This window comes from Nicotiana tabacum, chromosome 22 (genome assembly GCF_000715075.1).
Source record: "Nicotiana tabacum cultivar K326 chromosome 22, ASM71507v2, whole genome shotgun sequence".
Lineage (NCBI taxonomy): Eukaryota > Viridiplantae > Streptophyta > Magnoliopsida > Solanales > Solanaceae > Nicotiana > Nicotiana tabacum.
The window spans coordinates 138,204,688-138,229,810 of NC_134101.1; the positions used below are offsets into that span (position 1 = coordinate 138,204,688).

The following is a 25,123-nucleotide window of genomic DNA, read 5'->3' on the forward strand; positions in this document are numbered from 1 at the left end:
CCATGCAACGTTAAATTGCTTCAACCATTCATATTAAACTTTCTTCAAATAATAAAAGAAAAAAGAAGGGACATAATTGTTTGGTTAGTAAATCAATAATGATCTTAAAACGAAATAAAACCAAAGTAAAAGAGAGGACCTTATCTTAAATTGATTAACAACGTTGTCTACCAAGCAACTCAACCTCCAAGTTTCTTTACTGCATGTAGACTTTTATCTCCAAACGAGGAAGAGATTGTGAGCTCGAGTGAGAGATGAGGGATTGAGAGATTGCAGCGTAGGAAGGAAAGTTACGTTCTCTGGAGAAAGATTGCAGAAAGAAAACATCAAGATTGACTGGGAAAAGAAAAGAGTCGTAGATAGGGTTTTAACGAGGGTATTTTGGGGTTTATAAAATAATTGAAGGGATAGTAAAGTAAGTTTTTTGGTCAAACGAAAAAAGCTGTTAAGCTAAAAAGAACAAGTTTGGGGTGACTAACTTATGACTTTTAGCTTGTTTTGGCTTAAAACACCTGGACTTAAAAGTACTTAGATGTTGAGCAAACACCAAATTAAGCCAATAAAATGCTTAAGCCCACACAAACACCCTCTAATTAATTTTTCCAACTCGTACCTCAAAAAAAAAAAATTGAATTGAATATCCGTTCAGTGATTGACATGTGTCCCAAGATTCCCCGGAACCACTCATACTTGAGCAAGTGAAGAAAAAAGAAGCCTTCAAAATGATTCATTTTAGGCCTTCCGAATTGGCCTTTTAACCCACTCAAAGACCTCACAATTATTAAAATCCTTTTCTAAGAAATAAAATGATTATTAAAATCCCAAATAACGAAAGGGAGATTTTAACCACACGTGCACCGCACGAGGCAGTCACCTCACAAACCAATGGGCACGCGTTTATCAAAAGTGGGACCCGTCACATGAGAGTCACCAACATCTCCTCATATTCCCCACTGTCTACGCGCTCTTCTCAAGCGCGTCTAAATCACCTCTCCACGACAACAATCTCTGCAACTAGCACTGTAGACTAGAATACAAAATTCGCAGCCAGCCAACCAAAATCAACGCTCACCGATCAATTCCGCCGGTGATGAAACCTCCCCAAAATCCGCACCTACGATTTAATCTACACCACAGGATTTATGCGTACAGTATACAGGTGATTGATATACGTTTATGAGCTCTATGATTGGCGTCTGCCTCCGATTAATCATGGAGCTTTTTGATTCTCAATTGATTACTTTTTTGCTTTTTTAGGTAATCATTCGTTATACCCTTTTCTTCTTCTACTACTTCAATAATTTTGATATTTTTCTTTAATTTGAGTTATTCGTATGTGAAATGGCTTATCTTGATTTTTAGCTTCCTTCTTTATTGTAATTTCTTAAAATTATTTTGTGTGTTTGTGGTTGATGATAATCTGGTGATTATATTAAATCTTTTCCCGTGTGGATAATCCTAAAGGAGTGATTTTTATGTTTGCATGGCTTCATGACTGTAAATTTATCTTTTAATTTTTTTTGATTATCTGAGTAGTAACTCTAATTGGAATTCTCTTGTGGGGCGGTGGGGGTGGGGGAGAAATTGTCTCGAATAACCTATTATCTCTCAGAATTAAACGGTCTGAGCTAAGAACAAATAGGGAAAAAAACAAAGGTTTCATATAGGCATATCAACTAGTTGAAATTAACTTAGTTGATAGAGAACTTGCATGAGGTCAGGAGTTCCCTCGGGGTATTTTTTCATCTCATTAGCAACTAGGAATAAGTGCGAGATTTTAGAGAAACTCTAATTTTAGAAATTAAAGAACCCCTAATTTGTCTTATTCACCAATATTAGAATGAAATAAGTCTGAGTAAAGCAAAATGAATATTAGAGGATTCATACATATAGCCCATTCTAACTAATAGCTTGAGGCATAGTTAATTGATCGAGTTGCCTGTTTTTGTTTAGATTAAATTGGTTGGGAATACAAAGCTTCAATATTGACTCTAAGTCTGGACTTCTTACAGCTCTGCATTCAGTTTATCTGGTTGGGGTACTTAGATAAAGGCGGGCGCTTTAGGTTATAGCGTATTTCTAGTGCTAAATTAGCTTGACATGATCAATTCTAGTCAGAGCAAAAGAAAAAGATGAAGATAGGAGGTTAGTCTCATTCTTTGATTGTTAGGAGGTTAGTCTCATTCTTTGATTGTTAGGAGGTTAGTCCTTTATAGACAGGGTTTAATTAGCAAGTGGGTTCTTCTTGCATTTGGAAATTTACTCATCTCTTATCCGGACGTGACGGTGCTACGCAGCTGTTCAACATTGTCCAACTCAGTGCTACATTAGTTTGTTACTGTCTCACTTAAGTCATTCATTTTTTGGATTGAAACCAAAGGCATACGAGCCTTTTTCTTCTAACACAAGCTATGCTCATGTTTTGTGCTAAATTACTTGATTTTTTTGCCAGTAATCTCGACTCTCATAACTTTGTTCTTGCATGGTTGAATCCTTACTATAGATGCGAGAGAATGAAAGCCTTGATGTCAACATAATGCCTTTCATTCTGAATTCATGGCAGAAATCATAATTCTTCTTGTTTGACTCATCAATGAAATAATCCTGTTGGGATTTCTAATGTGGATAAGTGTGAAAATGCATAATACTTCCATGTGTAGGAGCTGCAATGATGCAATTCCGCTTTATTTTATTCAACATTGCTACAACATAAGATTGTGACTGTGATGAGTTTCTTTGGTTGGCAAGGTTGCAATAGTAGTGTTAAATTACATAGAATTACTATGGTCACAAAAAAGATTCCAGATGTACCATATGTTCTACTTGGCAGTGCCAGTGTCCTGCATCATCGAGCGCTTGGTTGTAAGTTAGCTGTCATATTTTGAAATATGACTTTCATGTGTTGGGTTTTAGCATGTACCTATCTTGCACTGTTTACTGAATTTTCTCCATTGACAAAACTATGCTTGACCATCTAAATTATCCTTAATATGTCAAGACTCTAAGTTTATCTTGTATATTCCTTTTCAGCTGTAGTACCCTTGTTGTTTTCATTCATAATAATCCATGCTACTGCCTATTGATGTTGCTAACCACTTAATCTTTAATATAGTTACTTCTTTTTTATTCTTTCAAATTTTGTGTCCAGTTATGAGCACCGTGGGTGCTTAATAATCCTAAATGCAATGTATGCATCGTATTGGCTTTGAGGTTCTTGGGGTTTTGAATCTGATGTCCTGCCGGTGATGCAGGATCTGGCCGCAGGTGACTAAGAAATTAAAAAGACATTATTTGAGGTGAATATAGCAGTGTGCCGTATTCCTGCACAAAGTTCAAATGGAAGCACGTCCCGCCGTGTCTGTTCAAAGTGTGGTTGCAAGTCAACTCAGTAATTGTGGTGCATCAGGGGCACTTTCTTCTTCTTTCCCTATGCTTCCAACAGTCCTAGGAGAGAAGTATCCTTTGTTGCCAGACTTGCAGCAGGCTTCGACGGAAAAGGAACTCAAGCAACATCCTGGAACTTTTGTTTCTCATTTGCCTTCCAACAGTGGGGCTGTTGGTCTTATGTTTTCATCATCATCAGGATTCTCGGCGGATCTTCATTTCTCATCTGTTCCACCCCAAGAAAGTCACTCAGGACCTGCACCTTTCATTTCTCAGTCAACAAATAGTGAGACATCAATCCTATTACCTCATTCTGGAGTTCTTCAATCCACAGCATCTAGCCAATATTTGAACGAAAACAATGAACCCTGGTGTATAGATCCATTGCCTGATTTCCTTGACTATTCGATGAATACTCCTGTCCAGAATAGTCAGCTAGCTTGTAGCAATAAACAAAGTGATTGGCAGGAATGGGCGGACCTCGTAATCAATGAGGAAGATGCTCTGACTTCTAATTGGAACGAGATCATGGCTGATACAAGCCTTGCCGAGACAGAGGTGAAAGTCAGCTATATTTTTCTGAATTTTAATCCTCATTCATTTACTTTTCTTCTTCTTACTTTTCTTATTGATGATGAAAGAACAAAAGGAGACCCATTCTTATTTTGTTTGTTGTGTGATCAAAGATGCAAGATCAGGAGGAAAAACAACATTCAAATTTCCCAATGCAGCAAGTCCAAACATCACAGCAAATCCCAGCTGTGGCTGTAGAAAATTCAGCTATTGCTCCTGCATCATCCCCTGCAAGTGGTGCTGCAACAAAGCAACGCATGCGTTGGACACCAGAACTTCATGAAGCCTTTGTGGAAGCAGTCAACAAGCTTGGTGGAAGTGAAAGTGAGTTCTCTTGTTGTGCATCATAAATCAATTTTTAGTATTACACTGTTGTCTGACTCAGGATTTTACTTGAACTGCAGGAGCTACTCCCAAAGGTGTGCTAAAATTGATGAAAGTTGAAGGTTTGACCATCTATCATGTAAAAAGCCACTTGCAGGTTTGTGCAACCTCTTGTCCTCAAACTAGTTCCCTTTTGAGATGTACCTGTTGTTTTTCCTTACTGATGAATATGAACTTTTTTTTACTGAAATGCAGAAATATCGAACAGCTAGATATAAACCAGAAGCATCAGAGGGTATGTAAAAATTTCTCATTGTTTTGTGTCTGTCCCAGGAATTGGACTTGTGCTCTGTTTGAGATCTTCTTATGCGTGGTATTTTTGCCATGCTTGGGTTGGGAATTGTTTGAGATATGTTAAGAACTGAATGAGATAATGTAGTGGGAAAGTTATAGCAGCGGAAACTATACAGAGTGTTGGGACTACTTAAGGGAAACCAAAAATTTTGCACACGATTTCCGAAATCATACTTTTCTTTTGTTTTGTATACTTCTCGTAGCCTTGTTTCACTCGTTTAAAAAACTCTTTTCTTATGTGTGTTTTTCCCTCCCTCCCTCCCTCCCTCTCTCTCTCTCTCTCTCTCTCTCTCTCTCTCTCTCTCTCTCTCTCTCTCTCCTTAGCCAAATCTTTTCTTTCAAACTTACACTGCATGCCTTATTTTCGTCTTTACTCCTATCCCTTTTTTCCGATAAGTAAAGAAGAACATAACAAACTGATACTGCACCAGCACAAAACAGTCTACTGGATTCCAAAAGCTCCAGCATACATCAATGTCATTAGCAAAAGAAGCATTACACCAGCATTTCTAAATATGGATACATCTAAATCAGATTCTTACAATTCTTTCTCAGTCAAAAAATAACCTCCCATATCAGAGTACTACTCCATCCATCGTTTTTTTTCCGGTCATTCTTTTGCTTTTTCACTCATTTTAAAAAGTAGCCACATTTTTCCTTATATTTACCCACTTGAACTAAAACCTGTCTTATAAGGACATATTGTGGTGAAGGCTAGTTTTTGAATGAAAAAAATCTTATTCGGAAGTGCGACACTACGTTGGACATCCCAGACAGGAAATAGTGACAAATATTTTAGGATAAAAGAGTATTATGAACTTGATAATGTTTTGTAAAAAAAAGTCAAGCTGTCTTTCTTTACATGAGTCATTGGCTCTTCAAATTAATGGTTAATCAGCATAATTATTTCATTGCTAAATATCCTGTGTATCTCTTGTCATTTCTTATTTCCAGGTTGTGCTTAATAAGTTTCTCCATCCGTTCTTGTCTTCTGATGATTTTGCTTGCTGACGACCTTTTCTTTGATCTCATTGCAGAGTCTTCAGAGAAGAAACATTCTTCAATTGATGATTTGTCATCTCTGGACTTAAAAACGTAAGTTGCCAAGTTCCTGTCCAGAGCTCTATTAATCAGCTATTTACATCCTTTGAAATATTGTTTGATAGGTAAATGCATCCTTTGAATGCATATCATTCTATGTCACTTTGTTATTCTATGCATAAGAAAAACCTTCAACGATATATCTTTTATGAAGTATTAATTTATTCATATAACGAGAATCCTGATATACAAGATGTGGAGAGTGGTAGAGGCTCTTACAAAAGAATATTATTCTCTACGAGGGACTACTATCATATGTGCTTTAAAAGTATTCTAAAAACAAAAACATTATACTAACTTTTACGTGGTTATTCTCTACTTTTTCGAACACTTTTCTTCTCTTTCCATATTGTTTACAAAGCAAAGGAGCTACTTTTAGGGGTACTACAATACAATAAGTTTCTTGGATAAACTAGTGATGTCACTGTCTTCTTCGATGAGCCGACTGTTTGTCATGGAAAATGGTTTCCTTTTGGGCTTGGCCTTGTGATTAATGCATTAGACTGAAGGTTTTTTTTTTGGACTTGGGATGTCTGGTTTTGGTGCTTGAAATCTCAGGCTCTGGATCTTAAGTTTGGGTTATTGGTTCAGATCTAGATTTTGGTGTTTTAATCTTTTCTACATTGTGGATTTGGTTTAATATGTGTTAGGTTGGGTATAGGCTTGTAGGTTTGGTTGTTATTAGAGGGACGCACGTTGTGTCATTTTCGTTGGCATTGGGCCAAGTTATTTTACAATCCTTGGACCAAAACAAACGTTAACATCAATATCAAGTACATACTTGATTTATCCACTTTTTGGGGGCATCCTTTACCTGGTCAATTTGGATTGCTTGTTTGTCCTCTAATTTACGAAAGAAGTGACTGACTATTACCAGCATTATCTTCATCATTTGCAATCACAGGGCAGTTTTAAGAAACAATTACTGCTGGAGAAGTTAGAACATTAACATGGAATGGTGCCCCCCCCCCCCCCTTTTCTACCTTGCTTCATCCTCAAATGGGGCTTCCCAATGTGGATGCTGCATGCAGAGTCTCTGAAATGCATTTACATAACCTTAGCATGTGGTATGTCCCCTTTCATTATGCATCATATTGATGCTTAGGTTCTATTTCTCAACTATCTGATTTAGCTTTCATGATATCAGGGGTGGGGTAGGAATGTGATTTGGAGGTAAAGTATTTATCATATATATGCTCATTCCCAATTTAATCATCTTGTTTCACCTTTCATAGATCAAGCCAACAATATCTGAAGTAAACAGGACATGGATAAAATATCATCCAATACATTATTTAGAGATTACAAACTGAAAATTCAACAACTTGTAAAAATCTTCATTTGAAAATATTCAAATAATTACGGTAGAAACTTTTACATTAAGATTGACTGGTGGAAAGCCCAAATTGACAAATTTTTCTGGAGGGTAAAATTGAGTTGATATCTGAAGATTTGAAATTCTCTTGCACATATTTAATGAGAGCAATTTCTACTTCTCCATGAATCAGGAGTATAATTCATTCATTAGAAGTAACTGTATAATGGACTTCGTTGAGAGTACCATTTCCGCATATGCCCGGGGATTGAAAATATAGTATAAAGAAAAACCCAAACAAAAATATGTTGGGACAAAATAATTTTATTATCGTGGATTGTTACACCACGAACACTTACTTATATAAACATGTTATTAGAAACAAGGAATTTTCTTGGTATGGCATATGTTTATGCTAATTCTGAAAAGGAAAAGGCTGACAATAATACTGGGTGATGTTTAGTAGAAGCAGAGGCGGATCCAGGATTTTGAGACCATGAGTGCACCACTGGCTTTAACGTGGTGCTTGTAAATAGTGTCAAAAAATAATTTGATTCATAATGTCAATTGATGTGAGAACTTTTAGTATTTTATGACTTATTATCAATTTTAAATATTATTTAAAGAGATAATTTATACACTTCTTAAACAACTCAGTTCTAACCATCAAAATTCAAAACAAAGAGGGGAAATAAAATGCTAATGACAATTTAATACTGTAAAATTTGAAACTTGTGAAAATTTTAGTGCAAAAAGAAGCACAAAAAATATTCCAAAAATCTTAACATATGACTAATTCTTTATATGTAAATTACTTACAAAAATAAACTAAAATATTCCTTAAGAAACTATACTAACAATTCAAAATTCTTTGAGGTTAAAGCAATTAAAAACTTAGAAGCAAAAAGGGTAAATAGAAAATTACTTGAGAGATGTGATTGAGGTTGCCATAAATTGGTATTCGGGGGAATAAAACACTGTAGGACGAGAAAAAATTAAAGATTAAAAAAAAAAAAAAGAAAACTGTAGAATGAGATAGTCCAAGAGGAATCGATCCTTTGTCCTTGGATAAGTAAAACAACCATCTAGCCGGTGCACCACTTATCCTTGTAGTGCATGGGTTCCTAAGAATTATATTAGACCATTTATGTAAATTATATACATGAAAAAATTAATTTGCCGGAAGACCATGGGTTCACCGGAACCCAAATTTATAGGGTGGATCCGCCCCTGAGTAGAAGGATGTATTTGTTCCCCCAATAAAGAGAGAGGGAGAGGGAGAGGGAGAGGGAGAGGGAGAGGGAGAGGGAGAGGGAGAGGGAGAGAGAGATGGAGAGCGAGAGGGAGCGAGGGAAAGGGAGAAACAAGTTGAAGGACAAGGTGCAGAAAAGGAAGAGATTCAAATAGTTAAATTGAGGGTTTTGTGACTGAGGCCGGATAGCTGCTTGGTATGGCATATGTTTATGCTAATTCTGAAAAGGAAAAGGCTGACAATAATACTGGGTGATGTTTAGTAGAAGCAGAGGCGGATCCAGGATTTTGAGACCATGAGTGCACCACTGGCTTTAACGTGGTGCTTGGGAGAGGAAGAGAGGGAGAGAGATGGAGCGAGGGAGAGGGAGAAACAAGTTGAAGGACAAGGTGCAGAAAAGGAAGAGATTCAAATAGTTAAATTGTGGGTTCTGTGACTGAGGCCGGATAGCTGTAAGACTTTTGTGCATTTATTATGTGACGCTGGCAATAATGGTTCTCTGAATACAAAGAATGGGTGGTACCTTTAAGGGCTTTATTTATGTAATTTTGAGTTTCCCGTTATATCTTATTGTCGTGTATTCTTATGCAATGGTTTTCATTCAAATATGATGTGTTGGCTGCGATACAGGGGAATTGAGATAACAGAAGCATTGCGACTACAGATGGAAGTTCAGAAGCGTCTGCATGAACAGCTTGAGGTATGATTTCTTGCTTTGAAGTAAAAAGTACTTACAGTTTGATACTTTGATTGGTGGTCATTGCTTACATTCAACAAGGAACTGTATCTGTCACATGAGGAGAATGTCTGTCTGCCTGTGATGTTTTAGTTGGTTGCTTGTGGCCTTTCTGATCTTCCAATCGTGATAAACAGTTCTGAAAATAAGGAGAAGCGCAAGTCATAGTTTCTCCTTTTGTATGTTCTGTTTAATTTATGATGCAAGCAATTCCCTTAGGTTTCTCTTCCTCCTTGTGGAAGACTATTGAGATATAAGCAGTCAATCTTGAGTGCCTCATTTTTGTTGTTTTTAAAAAAAGTAAATCTTGAGTTCCTCATAGTTCAGTACTGGGATACGAATCCTCTCTATCATAGGTAATAGAATAGCGTTCATTGATAATATGAATAGCCAACTCGTCCGGTCTATTATTTGATGGTCTTGTGGTAGCTAAAGATGCATGTGCGTTATTTATGATGTTATGTGCACTTATGGTTGTCATGTCCTTTTGCAGATTCAAAGAAATCTGCAGCTGCGTATAGAAGAACAAGGGCGATACCTCCAGGAGATGTTTGAGAAGCAGTGCAAGTCAATGCCTGGCGTGGACTTGGCTAAAGGCTCATCATCCACAGCAGATGATGCCTTTGCACAATTGTCAGATGCCGTTCAAAGTTCCTCCTGCAAAAATGATCCTGGAGTGTCGCAGGTTGATATTTCTAAAGAGGTTGATGAGAAGCAGAAAAAGCGGGAAAAAGAAGTTGGAGAGCCTGAGACAAATATAACCAGCACATTTGATTCACCACCTTCAAAGCGCTCTAAATTGGATGAATAAGCCTCCCTAGGTCACAAAACCTTTGGTAGGATAGTTATATTTTGATGCTTGGAACATCAAATTCTTGAGTAGAACAAGGTTTGGCTCGCGAAGGAGCTAAAAATGCCATGGTGTTCTTTTCATGGCAATACTTCGATGAACCATGGTGTATCCTCTCATTTGACACAGATCATAAAGAAATATCGAACTTTTGATGTTAGATTTGTCAATATGTGTCATTCTAGAGTCTAGAGCTACCAAAGGTAGAACGAGGAACTGGTGGTCCTCCTGATGTCTATTTCTTGTTCAGTAAGGTTTGAGGTACCAAGATTCTTCCCCCCATCATTTGAAAATTAATGTAGGTCGTTTGAGTTGTCCGGTTACAGTGTATGTATCAGGAATGGAAGTAGTTCTTATTGCTTGGATTCTCATCAGTCGCATTATGTAGTCTTTGTTAAAGATAATGGTTTTATCATGTTGAAGCAGGCTTAGGAATTCCAGAGTAGTGAGTATTTTTCCTAAAAATTGAAAGGGACTTTCGAAAAGATTGCAGCTATTGCGAAGCAACTTAATCATATAACAACAGTTTTAAATTCTCTGACTGATACTACTGATAAAACATTTACAAAATCAGATCAGTTAATTACATGTAAGTTTTAAGGGACAAATTCAAAAATAGTCAGATTTACAAGTGGTCGTTCAAAAATATCCCAGTTTCAAAAGTAATCGAAATTTAGCCACTTTTCATATAAAGATAAATCTGAGCGAAAACACTGTTCAAAACTCGGAAAATACGCCAGTATATTATGCTGGAGTTCCAGCATAAGTATACTTGAACTCCAACATAAGTACACTAGAACTCCAGCATAATATACTGGAGTTCCAGCAAAGTATACCGGTCCAGTATAATATGCTGGAAGTTCATATACAAGTGCTCGAATCTTCAGTATATTATGCTGGAACTTTCTGTGTGTTGGAGTTCCAGCATAATATGCTGGAAGTTCATATACAGGTGCACCGAACTCCAGTATATTATGCTGGACCGGTCTCTATTGCAGCAAAATAGTGGCTATTTTTTATTGACTTGATAAACGTTGGCTATTTTTGAATGACCAGTCCGAAAACTGGCTAGACCGTGCTATTTTTACAAGTTTTAATGATAAGCATTAGCAGTAGTCTGGCGTTACTTAAAGGAAAAGTGACACTATGTAGTTGCTCTCAAAATAATAGTCGAATAAATGTATATATTTTTTTGTATATATACATTACAAAAGTTATAGTACATAAGTTTTATACACTTTTTCGGCTATCGATTGTATATGATTTTTGATGCGGACTAAAAGTGAAAAAAACCTTTGCAACAAATTGAATTTAACTAATATACACTTGACAATGTTAAAAAGATTTTACTATCAGGATATTTAAAAATCACTTATAAGTAACTTTATATCGCAAACATGTTATTCGCAACCTGTAAAATATGGTAAATGACCCATTACAATGCACTTAGGTGTATGTGCAACTGGTTCAGATCATGATCTAGCACAAATACAAAAGCAAGAGAAAGACTTTTACAAGTAAAATTACACTGATATTTAAATACAAATTACTAGTACTCCCTAAATATCCAGATATAAATGGTTGGATACCTTTGTGTCAAAGCTATGTACAGCCTAACCATTCATCATACACTACTACCATCTAATTAGTACTCCGCATAAATAGAGAATACTTTAAAAAAGAACAATTTTATGATCACTACTACCATCTTATTAGGATAAAAAATATCGAGAACAAATTAAAAAGAAATTTTTAAAAAATGAGTCTGCATGTGTAGAGAAATAGCATGTAGAAGAAGCAAGCGTCAAGCTGTCCCTAGTTCCAAGTAACGTCTCTTCTAATCAAACCAATGACCCTTCAACTATCAGTTGGTGAGAAATCTGAACCTCCCACCAAAAAGTAGAACATTTTTTCTCCTTAATATACTCTCTTCTACTCATTCCCTTTCATTGCTCATTCCCCCAATTTGCCTTAGTGGCATTTAACACAATGGCTGGTTCTCATTCTCGCAGTGAACTTCATGTTTTCCACACTGGGGATGATGTAATATTCTTAATTATTTCTTCTTAAAATATACTACTACTCATTTTCTTTTGGTTTCTAACACGATTTAGATCATTTTTATATCAGCAGCGACCTCAGCCAGCAGAAACCAGAGATCAGTCAGAAGCTCGGATGTCTTCTTTGAAGAAAATATGCAAGATTTGTGGAGACGAGATTGGAGTGAAGGAAAACGGGGACGCGTTTGTTGCTTGTAGTGAGTGTGGATTCCCAGTTTGCAGGCCATGTTATGAGTATGAGAGGAGTGAAGGCAATCAGTCTTGCCCTCACTGTCATTCTCGCTATAAGCGTCATAAAGGTGCATGCCTCTCACTTTTATTCTTTCAAAATCTTACGTGCACCCAAGTATAGATTTAGTTTTACCGCTCTATCATCAGGTTAAGTTATGAGTTTAATTTGTTTTTCTTTTTATGTAATGACTGCGTAAAAATATTTACACGATTAGTTCACTTATAAGGTAATTACATGTAATTAATATGTGCATGCATGCATGCATGGCCATCAAAACCTGTTTCATATATATGATGCATTTGATCTTGAAATGATCTGTACCTTACAATAGCTGTATTCTGCAATGTGGTTTAGGTTGTCCTAGAGTTGCAGGTGATGATGAAGATGACTTTGATCATGATGATTTTGACCAAGAATTTCAGATCAAGAATCATCATACTTCTCCCAACCACCACCACTCGGTTAGTTAATACTTATTCATTTCAACAAATCACCAACCTATTCTTTTTTCTCTTTTCTTAGTTAAATGAAACACAACATTGTCCTTTATGTATGTGTCTAACTCTCGTCCAAGTTTAAACGAATTGAATTATTACCTTCTGAATTGAATTCGAAATGATCCATTAAAATCAGGTCAAGTCGTATAAACTACACTCCTTCCGTTCCAACTTATGTGAATCTGTTTGACCGGACACAGAGTTTAAAAAAAATGAAGACTTTTGAAATTTGTGGTCCTAAACAAGTTAAAAAGGGGCACATAGTATTTTTGTGATTATAAAATCTTCTCACTAAGGGTAGAATTGGAAGTTTAAGCTAAATTATTTTCAAATTTAGAAATGGGTCATTCTTTTTGGAACGGACTAAAAAGGAAATAGGTTCACTGGAACGGAGGGAATACTTCTATTGGTCAACATGCAGCCTAAACATACAAAATCAAGTTTAGAGAGTAGGAATTATGTAAATTTGGAAGAACTAAGTTAATACTTGAAAAAAATGAATGAGCTTGCACCTTCTTTTTTTTTCTCAAAAAAGCAAAACAGGAAAAATTAGGGAATGTTGGATGATGTATTGTTAGGGGACTTGGATTATGACCCGTTATTGGACCCATCCAAAAAGACCCAACAAATTTTGAGTGACTTGGGGTTATGAACCGTTTATTGATATAAGGAATTTTTTCATTCCTATACACTATTGAAAACTGTATTATCCTAAATGTTCATGTTTAGTAAATTACCCTACCTACACAAGTTTTATTTACAAAATATATACATTCTACCTTAAAAGACTCTCAATCTATTATTAGTGTCTTCAATTAAGGGATTTAGTTCCACCCTTTTCCTTTTTTTTTTCTCCTCTTCTCTTTCCATATTTTTCAACAATCGTAAACTTAGTTTCATGATAAATCCTCACATTTCAGTAAACTTATTTGTTCATGAACTGATTGCTAAATAACTGTAAGTATTACATATATTCCACATATGCTAGCGGCATGATAATATCGTAAATGTAAAATCATAAAAAAAAAAAAAAAAAAAAACTAAACAATAACCTAAATAACTATTTCTTCAAGTGTTGATTAATTTCCTTTGTTTTTTCTTCTTGTCTGCGACGAAAGTTATATTTTTTGGTTAGAATTCTGTAAATTTCAATTTCACCTTCCATCAGGATGCTTTCTAACAACTTGGATCAAGCTTCTGTAAGTTTTAAAATTTTAATACTTATCTACAACTTCGATCAAAATATATACAATCCACCTTAAAAATAAATTTCATACAACTAATTATATATTATACAATTTATCTATAATTTTCACACATTATTTTTACCCAGTTAAATACAATTAATAACATACAACTTAAATACATATTTTATACAAATATGTCTTTTGTCATAGTAAAAATAAATTTCATACAACTAATTATATATTATACAACTTATCTACAATTTCATACATTATTTCTACTCAATTATATACAACTATAATATCATACAACTTAAGTATAATTTTTATACAATGTTGTTCAACTTTCATACAATAGTTAAATAAACAAAATAAAAATATATAAACAACAGAATATAATTTTTCTACAATTTTACTACAATTTCTGCAGTATACAATATGTCATGTCGTCTTCTTCTTCTTCTTTTTCTTCGAGTTTTACTCTGAAATTCAGCCAAAACCAAGTCTAATCTTCACCAAAACCCCTCAAAATTGAGATATAAACTCCAAATCATATTCCCAATTATTTGCAACAATACCCAATCCAAACAAAAAATGATTTTTGAAAACCCAAATTCGAATTCAAAGCTTCAAAGCTTTTTAATGGCTGTCAGTGGTGGAATTGCTGCTCTCTTTTCCTTTATTTTATATTATTGAAATTAGGGATTGAGAGATAGAGAGAGACGTAGAGAGAATTCTCAATTCTTTGCAACAACATCCAATTCAAACAAAAAAATGATTTTTGAAAACCCAAATTCGAATTCAAAGCTTCAAAGCTTTTTAATGACTGTCAATGGTGGAATTGCTGCTCTCTTTTCCTTTACTTGAGGGAGAGGGATGAGATGTGGAGAGAGAAATGTGGGGGAGTGGAAGATATGTTAGAGTAATTTTAGGACACTAATTATTATCATTAATTCTCTTAAAATGTACATAAATGGTAATTGAGTATATAAAATGTAATTATAGTAAAACTTGAGTAGGGAGAGTAATATAGTTTTATATAGTGTATTTGATCCACTCATTTGGTAAAAATAGCACGGGCTAGCCAGTTTTCGGACTGTTAATTGAAAAATAGTTGGCGTTTGTAAAGTCATTGAAAAATAGCCACTATTTTGCTGCAACACGAAAAGTTCCAACATAATATACTGGAGATTGACTGTGTATGAACTTCCAGCATATTATGCTGGAACCAGGGGGATTCATAGGGTAAAATGTGGGGCACGTGAACCCATGGTCTTTCTTCAAAATTAAATATTTTATGTACATATTTTTTAAAATTGGTATATTATTAAGTGTTGGCACCCATGCTCCAAGAAAGTTGAATGTTGCACTTGGTTGAAAGTTGAGTTATTTATCAAAAGGAAGAGGGATCAATTCCCACTTAATACATTTTTTTCTCTTTTTTAGTAGTGCACTCATATACTAAAAATCCTAAATCCGCCTCTGGCTGGAACTACAATACACGGAAAGTTCCAGCATAATATACTGGAAATTGAAGCACATATATATGAACTTCCAGCATATTATGCTTGACTAGTATATTATGCTGGAACTCTAGTATATTATGTTGGAAGTACAATATATTATGCTGTAACTCCACTATATTATGCTGGAAGTTCACTATATATTGCTAGAATATTTTTCGGATTTTGAACAGTATTTTCATTCAGATTTATCTTTACGTAAAAAGTGGCTAAATTTCGATTGCTTTTGAAACTGTTACTATTTTTCAATTGTCACTTGTAAATGTGACTATTTTTGAATTTCACCCGCTCAAATGTGACCTAATCTGTCCATTTGCAACCTCTAACTCCATACAATATTAGAAATGAAATGAAATCAAGTGTTTGTATGTTGGCAGGAGAATGGAGACTATAATCAACAGCATCACAACGCAAATGGCGCTGCTTATAATCAATCCGTTACTGGAAGCGGTAAATCAATCTATTCTCATCCAAATAAGTAACTGTTGCACTTTATTATTTATTGGAGCATGTCAATGTGACTTTCTTCTCAATGGAAAAATTACAGTGGCAGGCAAAGATTTGGAAGATGAGCAGAAAGAAACTTATGGTGACGCAGAATGGAAGGAAAGAGTTGAGAAATGGAAGAACAGGCAAGAAAAGAGAGGTCTAGTAAGCAAATTGGGTGATGGTGGAAATGATCAAGCTGATGAAGATGATGACTATCTGTAAGTCTTTTCTTTTTCTCCAATTTATTTCTCTCCCTCTGCCTTCACAAGGTCTGCGTACACACTACCTTCCACAGACCCCAATATGTGGGATTATACCAGGTTTGTTATGGTTGTTGTTGTTGTTATTTGACCTATGTATTGTATTAGTAATAGTGGAAGATAATATTACTTCCTCCGACCCTTTTTATCTCTTACTTTAACAAACGAACTTGGTTTAAAACATTTGTTACATTAGAAAATCAAGAATGCATTAAGTTTTTTTTCTTTCTAATTCCACCCTTACTACTCCAAGTAGGCATATAATCATTCAATTACTCATTTAAGGAAGAGATAAAGTTAATTTAGTCAAGTACCCCATATAATGGTGATAATAAATGGTTGTCTTAATAGGTGCCCAAAACCAAGTTGAGAAGTTATTGGTAATGAAGACATTACATTCTTAAAGTTTGAATAGTTGCATGAATTTGAAGTCTTGCTAATTGTTGAAGTTGTATATGTAATATTACTAACAAATTGGGTCAAATACTACAATGGTCCAACATGAAAGGAGTATTTATGAATTGAAACAGATCAAGCATTAAGCATATAAAACTTGCAAAGATTTCAATGTTTTAACCATTTCAATGATTTTCAAACAGTTTGGCTGAAGCTCGGCAACCACTCTGGCGAAAAGTTCCACTTCCATCAAGCCTAATTAGTCCATATCGCATAGTCATTGTACTCAGGCTTGTAATTCTTGGATTCTTCTTCCATTTCCGGATCTTAACGCCAGCCAATGATGCTTATCCATTATGGATTATCTCTGTAATATGTGAAATATGGTTTGGTCTATCATGGATACTTGATCAGTTCCCCAAATGGTCACCCATAAACCGTGAAACTTACCTTGATCGCTTGGCATTGAGGTTTGAGCGTGAAGGCGAGCCGAATCGTTTAGCTCCAGTGGATGTGTTTGTGAGCACAGTTGATCCCCTTAAGGAGCCTCCTATTATCACTGCAAACACAGTTTTGTCGATCTTGGCTGTTGATTACCCTGTTGAGAAGGTCAGCTGTTATGTATCAGATGATGGTGCATCAATGCTGCTGTTTGATGCATTAGCAGAAACGGCGGAATTCGCAAGGAGATGGGTGCCATTTTGTAAGAAATATAACGTAGAGCCTCGAGCACCTGATTTCTACTTCAATGAAAAGATTGATTACTTGAAAGATAAAGTTCAGCCTACCTTCGTCAAGGACCGCAGAGCCATGAAGGTATCTATTAGTACTTCATTTGTCTCATTTTATATGGCTTTATCGGAGTAGACGTGTTGTCTAAATAGTTAATTTGAATTACATCGTTAAAAAGTTAGTTTAAAAGAGAATCCTATTCAAATAGTTTATTGTGAAAGTTGTAGAAATGGAATCGTGTCAAACATTTTCCGACGTCCCATAATGGAAAGTGTCATATAAATTCGGATAGAAGGAGTATCACTTGTCAGGGGTTTAAGTTTCTTTGGCTAAATCATATTTGCTGCAAATTGAAAAGTCATTATCTTGTGGCAGAGAGAATATGAAGAATTCAAGGTAAGAATTAATGCATTAGTGGCAAAGGCTCAGAAAAAACCAGAAGAAGGATGGGTAATGCAAGACGGAACTCCATGGCCTGGTAACAATACCAGAGACCATCCTGGTATGATTCAAGTTTATCTTGGTAGTGAAGGTGCACTTGACGTTGAAGGAAAAGAGCTACCGCGCCTTGTCTATGTTTCCCGTGAGAAACGACCAGGCTATCAACACAACAAGAAAGCTGGTGCCATGAATGCTTTGGTTAGTAATTCGTACTAGTATTAATTTCTGGCTGGCCTTCCTTGACATTCTTTTAAGTCTTCTTCGGCATGTTATATGTAATTGATTCTGTTTTTTCTAAATAGGTTCGAGTCTCTGCAGTGCTGACGAATGCACCATTTATGTTGAACTTGGATTGTGATCACTACCTTAACAACAGCAAGGCAGTTAGAGAAGCCATGTGCTTTTTAATGGACCCACAAATTGGAAAGAAGCTCTGTTATGTCCAATTTCCCCAGAGATTTGATGGTATTGATCGCCATGATCGATATGCCAACCGTAATGTTGTCTTCTTTGATGTAAGTTTAAACGCAGCAATGTGGTTAGCAAAGGGTTTATTCTCAGTATTTAATGAGTTCTTTTTCTTCATGGCGACAGATCAACATGAAAGGCCTGGATGGCATTCAAGGGCCAGTATATGTTGGAACAGGTTGTGTTTTCAACAGGCCGGCATTATACGGCTATGATCCACCTGTTTCAGAGAAGCGGCCAAAGATGACATGTGATTGCTGGCCTAGTTGGTGCTGCTGCTGTTGTGGTGGTTCAAGAAAGCCCAAGTCCAGGTCCAAGAAGAAGAGCATCAAGTCCTTACTTGGGCTATATAGCAAGAAAAAGAGAACAATGAATGGAAAGAACTACACTAGGAAGCCATCTGGACCTGTCTTTGATCTTGAGGAAATTGAAGAAGGACTTGAAGGATATGATGAGCTTGAGAAATCATCTCTTATGTCCCAAAAGAACTTTGAGAAACGATTTGGGCAGTCCCCAGTTTTCATAGCTTCCACACTCATGGAAGATGGTGGGCTTCCTGAAGGGACAAATCCAACAACACTCATAAAAGAAGCCATTCATGTTATTAGCTGTGGGTATGAAGAGAAAACTGAGTGGGGCAAAGAGGTTAGAATCATAATGAGTTATCAATGGTCGCTTCGCTAGCTTCTACTAATTGGTTTGATGGTCGCTTCACTAGCTTCTACTAATTGCTTTTCTTTCTTATTTTCTTGACAGATTGGGTGGATTTATGGTTCTGTCACAGAGGACATTTTGACTGGATTCAAGATGCACTGCAGAGGATGGAGATCAGTTTATTGCTGTCCAAAAAGAGCAGCTTTTAAGGGATCAGCTCCCATCAATCTATCAGATAGATTGCACCAAGTCCTGAGATGGGCTCTTGGTTCTGTCGAAATCTTCATGAGTCGTCATTGTCCCCTTTGGTATGCCTGGGGTGGTAAACTCAAATTGTTGGAAAGGCTAGCTTACATTAACACCATTGTTTACCCTTTCACTTCCATTGCTCTTCTAGCTTACTGCACCCTTCCAGCTGTATGCCTTCTCACTGGAAAATTTATCGTCCCAACAGTAAGCGAACTTTTAAGTCATCTGGTTCAACAATATGTTGAAGATTGATTTTAATTTTCTAAGTCAAAGATCATGTTTCTTTTTGCAGCTTAATAACTTTGCAAGCATTTGGTTCATGGCTCTCTTCCTCTCCATCATAGTCACAAGCGTACTCGAGCTGCGATGGAGTGGAGTAAGCATTGAGGCCTGGTGGCGTAACGAGCAATTTTGGGTCATTGGAGGTGTTTCAGCACATTTGTTTGCAGTTTTCCAAGGCCTTCTTAAAGTTCTTGCTGGTGTAGACACAAATTTCACCGTAACAGCAAAAGCAGCTGAGGACACTGAGTTTGGGGAGCTTTACCTCTTCAAATGGACCACACTCCTCATCCCACCAACCACTCTGATCATCTTGAATATGGTTGGTGTTGTGGCTGGTGTTTCAGATGCCATCAACAATGGTTATGGTTCATGGGGTCCTCTCTTCGGAAAGTTATTCTTCGCCTTTTGGGTTATTGTCCATCTCTATCCTTTCCTAAAGGGATTGATGGGCAGGCAGAATAGGACTCCCACCATTGTGGTCCTATGGTCAATTCTTCTTGCTTCAATCTTCTCACTGGTTTGGGTCAGAATAGACCCTTTCCTACCAAAACAGAAGGGCCCTATACTCAAGCAGTGTGGAGTGGAATGCTAAATACCATGCCTGGTATATGTGTGATGTATTCTTTGCCAATTTTTGTTAGGTAGCTATTTTGATTGCAAGCGACACATTGTATCTTTCTGCTAGTGATTTGCCTAGCAATAAAGTGAAGACTAGGAAAAGGAGAAGGGCACTCTGTAGCATCCAAACTTGTCCATGTATATCAGATTTTTAAGATGCTAAGCATCTTCTCCTATAATCTTTAATGACTTACACCTCAATTTTCATCTCTGTGAGGCTGTATTCAAGCTCATATTTCATACACCTAGTCATTTCCTTTGGAGAAATTGTTATAAAATCACATGGAAATCTAGTGTACTACCAACCTCAGCAGGATTTTGTGGTTTCTTTTGTTTTATTATTTGTTCCTGCTGGAAGTTAAGATATCACTTAGAGAACTTCTAATATTATTATTACTATTATTTTTATGTAGATTTAACTTTTCCCCCCCTTTTTGTCTTATTGGGTATGATGATGATATGATCGAGCCTAAATGAAGAAGTGAGGATTCATATAGTCGACTCCAACTAGCTAATGATTGAGGCATAGTTGTTGTTGGAAGTAAAGATATCAATATAATTAGGATTATAAGACTTTGAGATCTGAGTATCATGCTCAACAGGATGATATTATTTCTTTCTCTCTAGAGAAAAGTGCACCCACAACGTAATAATTCGGCCAGCCCCAATGTTTCATCATTGAAACTATATAGACACTAACACTAGAACTCTGCTGCAGCCTGTACATTTTTCACACCTATACCTCAGGCTTGTCATCTCATACTTTCTGCTATTTCTGGAAACTTGTTAGTTTGCTCACTTCTATTGACCCCAATGGCTGTGGAAGGTAAGGCAAAGTCTGAGCAGATAATTCTTGTGCTACAGAACGCATGGTTGGTCGTGACTCAGGAGTGGTACGTGTGCATGCAAAGGCAATCGTGATAACAAAAACCACTGCTTCTGCCAAGTGGCCAGTGGGCGGTTGAAGTCTTTGGTCAAGAACATCCTTCAAAAGAATTTCCGATGATAAAGTTGTTGCTGCTGATAATGAGGTTAAAAGCTCCCCTGGATGCCTTCCCATCATAATCTCCATAGCCACAACTCCAAAACTATAAACATCACATTTTTCTGTAACGCGCATGGTAAATGCAAGCTCTGCACAACAAGAAACACAAGATGTTAGTGAAACATTCTTCTTTGCTAAAACAAGAATATCAACTATCACAAGCCTGTTTAGCAGAAAATTAGCTGCATCAGGGACACTAAAATCAGAATACCTAATAAGGAATTGCAAGGGTTTAAAAGTGAGTGTCTGCCTGCATTCTTCCAATGAACATACTGAAAAAACCAACAGATATATATATGGATGCATTAGCTAATGAGTAAAATACCTGGTGCCATGTAGCCATAAGAACCAGCAACTGAGGTCCAATTTGATGATTCTGAAGCTAGCAGCTTTGCTGTGCCAAAGTCAGAGAGTCGTGGCTCGAACTCTGACTCAAGCAAGATGTTATTCAGCGATACATCACGGTGCACGATGGGTGGGGAGCAGTCATGGTGCAAGTAAGCAAGTGCATGTGCTATTCCTTGCACAATTTTCACTCTTGTGCCCCACCCCAGTTCCGTTACCATCTCACTGTCATACAGAACTTTCCCGAGGCTACCTTTTTCTATATACTCATAAACCAAGTACATGCACCCATTCTTGGAACAGTAACCAAAGAGCTTGATTATATTCCTGTGTCTCACCTCTGTCAAAGTTCTAATCTCATTCTCAAAGCTTCGACGACTTGTTAAAGGAATGTCACTTGAGTCTGACATGTTGAGTCTTTTGACTGCAACAACCTGCCCAGATGGCAAAATTGCTCTATAAACACTTCCAAAGCCTCCTCTTCCAATGCAGTTTTTCTCATTGAAATCTTCAGTAGCTTTCACAATGTCACCAAATGTAAACTTCCCTTCTCTTTCCCAAATGAGAGACTCTGAATTCTCATACATCTGGCTGGCTTTGATCTCCTCATCGTATTGCTTAGCCTTCCTTCGAGATACAAGGCATGCAACAAAAATGATTGCCAAAAGTATGAGGCAGGCCACCGGTACAAGTACCCCAATAAGAACCTTTTGATTCTTGTTTCTGGACTTCTCATCCGGGGTAGCCAAATTACACGAGGATAATCCTTCTACATTTCCACACAAACCAGAGTTTCCAAGAAAAGATCTAGCAGCCGCTCCTTGAAATACTCCATCGGTTGGAATTGGTCCTGAAAACTCGTTGTAGGAAAAGTCCATTTCCTGAAGACTGACCATGCGAGATAATGACGGAGGAATTCTACCTGAGAGGTTGTTATGTGAGAGGTTGAGATCCTCCAATGAGGTAAGCTTGGCCAAGTTTTGTGGGATTGTTCCCGATAGCGAATTGCCACTGAGGTCCAAAAGAATACTCAACCCCATCAAATTTCCAAGTTCAGAGGGAATACCACCTGATAATGAGTTGTTGCCAAGATTCAAGCTCAAAAGTCTCTCGCACTTCCCAACATCTACCGGTATGTTACCACTTAACTTGTTTGTTGACAAGTCAAGATACTGGAGCTTAGTTAAATTTCCAACAGACTGAGGGATGCCTCCTGTAAGATTGTTTTTGCTCAAGCTGAGATTGTAGAGCTGGCCTAACTTTGCCAGTTCAGAAGGAATTTCACCGGTCAATTCATTTCCTTCCAAAGTTAACACGCGCAGCTCCCTCAGATTCCCTAGCTCAGCTGGGATCACACCAGAAATTTTGTTTCCATCCATTCTTAGACTTGTGAGTTTTTCACATTTCCCCCATTCAGGTGAGAGTTCACCTGAAAATTGGTTGTCAATGAGAGAAAGGAAATCAAGATTCGGGTGCACGCCAAATGCCTCTGCAAGATTACCAGATAAGTTGTTGCCTTCAAGCCTTATTCTTTTTAGCTCTGTGCAATTCTTCAAGCAATCTGGTAACTTTCCACTGAATTTGTTGCCATTTATTGTCAACTCCTCAAGAGCAAACTGGCTACATAATCCAGGAGGCAGTTCACCACTGAAGCTGTTATTTGAAAAGCTGACACTGGACAATTGAGGACTTTTTTTTCCAAAATCCTCAGGAACACTGCCCGAGATATTATTACTATATACAAAAAAAAGGTTCAGACTGCTGAGGTCAGAAATGATGTCCGGCAGCTCACCACTAAGTCGGTTGGTATTGATATCAAGGATCTGAAGAGATGTCAATTTCCCAATCTCAGGAGGAATGGTTCCACTGAGAACATTGCGAAAAAGATGCAACGTTGTTAGATTGGTTAAGTTTCCAATGGATGGAGGTATTGTTCCTGAAAGCTGGTTGTCAGAGAAATCTAGCTCCAACAAGTTTTGCAAGTCTCCAATCTCAGAGGGAATGGGACCAGTGAAATTGTTATGAAAGAGGAAAAGATATTTGAGGCTTTTCAACTGACTGATTTCAGATGGAATATTCCCAGTAAAGGAATTGTTTTGAAGCTGCAAAGATGTCAGCTCAGTCCAATTGGTGATGAAATATGTTGAGATCTCACCAGAAAGAATATTAGAAGACAACCCCAAATCAGATAACTTGGTCAGAGAAGAGAAAGATGGAGGCAATGGTCCTTGCAAGAAATTCTCTGCTAAAGCCAAGACGGTGAGGTTAGTACACAGGCCAAGCTCAGAAGGAATGGTTGAATTCAAACGATTCTTTCGAAGGTCTAGTTGTTGAAGATTTGTGAGTCTTCCTATAGAAGATGGAATATTTCCTAGAAATGAATTGTTGAAAAGTACAACAACTTCAAGACTAGTGATCAAACCAATTTCATCAGGAATTAGGCCAGAAAACATGTTAAGACCAATCCGAAGTTCTTTTAACTTGGACAACTTGGTAAAATTTGGTGACAATAAACCTTCAAATGAATTGGATGAAAGATTAAGGTACTCAAGCTTGTCTAAGTTGGTGAATACTGTTTCTGGGATTGAACCATTCAAATGGTTTAAAGATATATCGAGGTAAGTCAGATTATGGCAACGGAGTACAAATTCAGGGAATTCTAACCTCAATTCATTGTAACCAAAGCTCAGATGTGCCAACAGAGGCATATTCCTCAATTTAGACCAATCAGGAGTTTCTAAGTAATTTGATCCAAGATCCAAGTACCTTACCTTCTGAAGATTGCTAATTTGATAGGGAATAACACCATTTAAATTGTTGTTATAAAAACTGAGATATTCAAGTTGTGTTAACTTCCCAATCTCTTCTGGTATGACACCTTCCAAGATATTGTTACTCAGGTCCAAGAAAGTGAGCATAGAGACATTGCCAATATTCGAAGGTATCGATCCACTGAAGTTATTGCCATTGAGATTAAAACGAGTGAGGTTCAGGAATGAAGTAAAATCAAGCTGATCAAGAGAGCCAGAGAGGGTTGCATCAGAAAGATTGATCTCAGAAAGTGTTCCACCAGTATTGCAAACAATAGCTGTCCAATTACACAAGTTTCTGAGATTGGAAATGGACCAAGAATCCAAAAAAGAAATAGGAGATAAGTTACTCTTCCATTTGATTAGAGCTTCAGCTTCAGTTCTTGCTGAAGATGTGATATTTAATGGAAGTGAACAAAGAAGTAGCACATGTAGAATGTAAACAAAGGTACTATGAAATGTTGTCATGTCTAATACTTGGTTTCAAGAAGAATACAACATTTTTGAGCTTTTACTTCAAAAGGGTTGTCATATATAAGTGGACGACAAAAAGGGATAGTAAAATTAGTGGAAAAACAATCATATCCAAATTAAAGATGTAGTTGAAAGGTACAAGGCTTAATGGTCCAATACAAGATGTCACAATAACACGGTTTCAACTCATTAATAAATAATCTTGCCAATATCATATTCCACCTTGACCAATAATATATAAATACAAGTTTTGAGTGTGAACAGTTTAGTGCGAAAAGTGTAGTAAAATAACTTGCTCGAAAACCAATATTATCCCTACGGATGGCCCAGTTGGTTTGGAGGGCGGTCATCCGTACAAATAACCTGGGATCTATCCCTCCTCAATATCTTCTGGGTCGAGTTTGCGCACACGGCTTGCCTAGTGCGATTTACATTTCCAATATGATTTGCAGGCTATTACATAGCAGGGAGTTTA

General features: G+C 36.8%; 3 protein-coding genes across 5 annotated transcripts; 2 read left to right on the forward strand and 1 right to left on the reverse strand.

The window, feature by feature from the left end:
- The first annotated feature begins 719 nt into the window (after positions 1-719).
- LOC107817759 (protein PHOSPHATE STARVATION RESPONSE 1) lies at positions 720-10,258 on the forward strand. Of its 2 annotated transcripts, none has more exons than XM_016643624.2 (8): positions 720-1,257; positions 3,252-3,942; positions 4,071-4,281; positions 4,362-4,438; positions 4,537-4,576; positions 5,673-5,730; positions 8,934-9,003; positions 9,533-10,258. In XM_016643624.2, the coding sequence occupies exons 2-8, from the start codon at positions 3,337-3,339 to the stop codon at positions 9,848-9,850; spliced, it is 1,380 nt and encodes a 459-aa protein (XP_016499110.2). In that variant the 5' UTR covers positions 720-1,257; positions 3,252-3,336; the 3' UTR covers positions 9,851-10,258. The 2 variants fall into 2 exon arrangements, with proteins under 2 accessions (XP_016499110.2, XP_075100627.1); XM_075244526.1 differs by having other exon boundaries at positions 1,019-1,159.
- Positions 10,259-11,775: 1,517 nt separating this feature from the next.
- Positions 11,776-20,207, forward strand: LOC107817758 (cellulose synthase A catalytic subunit 4 [UDP-forming]-like). 2 transcript variants are annotated; one of them, XM_075243053.1, is made up of 11 exons: positions 11,776-11,932; positions 12,020-12,248; positions 12,536-12,642; positions 15,763-15,835; positions 15,933-16,092; positions 16,734-17,346; positions 17,638-17,901; positions 18,006-18,218; positions 18,298-18,816; positions 18,928-19,278; positions 19,367-20,207. In XM_075243053.1, the coding sequence occupies exons 1-11, from the start codon at positions 11,879-11,881 to the stop codon at positions 19,946-19,948; spliced, it is 3,165 nt and encodes a 1,054-aa protein (XP_075099154.1). In that variant the 5' UTR covers positions 11,776-11,878; the 3' UTR covers positions 19,949-20,207. The 2 variants fall into 2 exon arrangements, with proteins under 2 accessions (XP_075099154.1, XP_075099155.1); XM_075243054.1 differs by having other exon boundaries at positions 11,781-11,932; positions 12,023-12,248.
- A 300-nt stretch (positions 20,208-20,507) lies between these two features.
- Positions 20,508-24,698, reverse strand: LOC107790574 (uncharacterized). Its single transcript, XM_016612518.2, has 2 exons — positions 21,345-24,698; positions 20,508-21,108 (listed from the first exon to the last, which is right to left on the reverse strand). The coding sequence occupies exons 1-2, from the start codon at positions 24,640-24,642 to the stop codon at positions 20,744-20,746; spliced, it is 3,663 nt and encodes a 1,220-aa protein (XP_016468004.1). The 5' UTR covers positions 24,643-24,698; the 3' UTR covers positions 20,508-20,743.
- Positions 24,699-25,123: the final 425 nt, after the last annotated feature.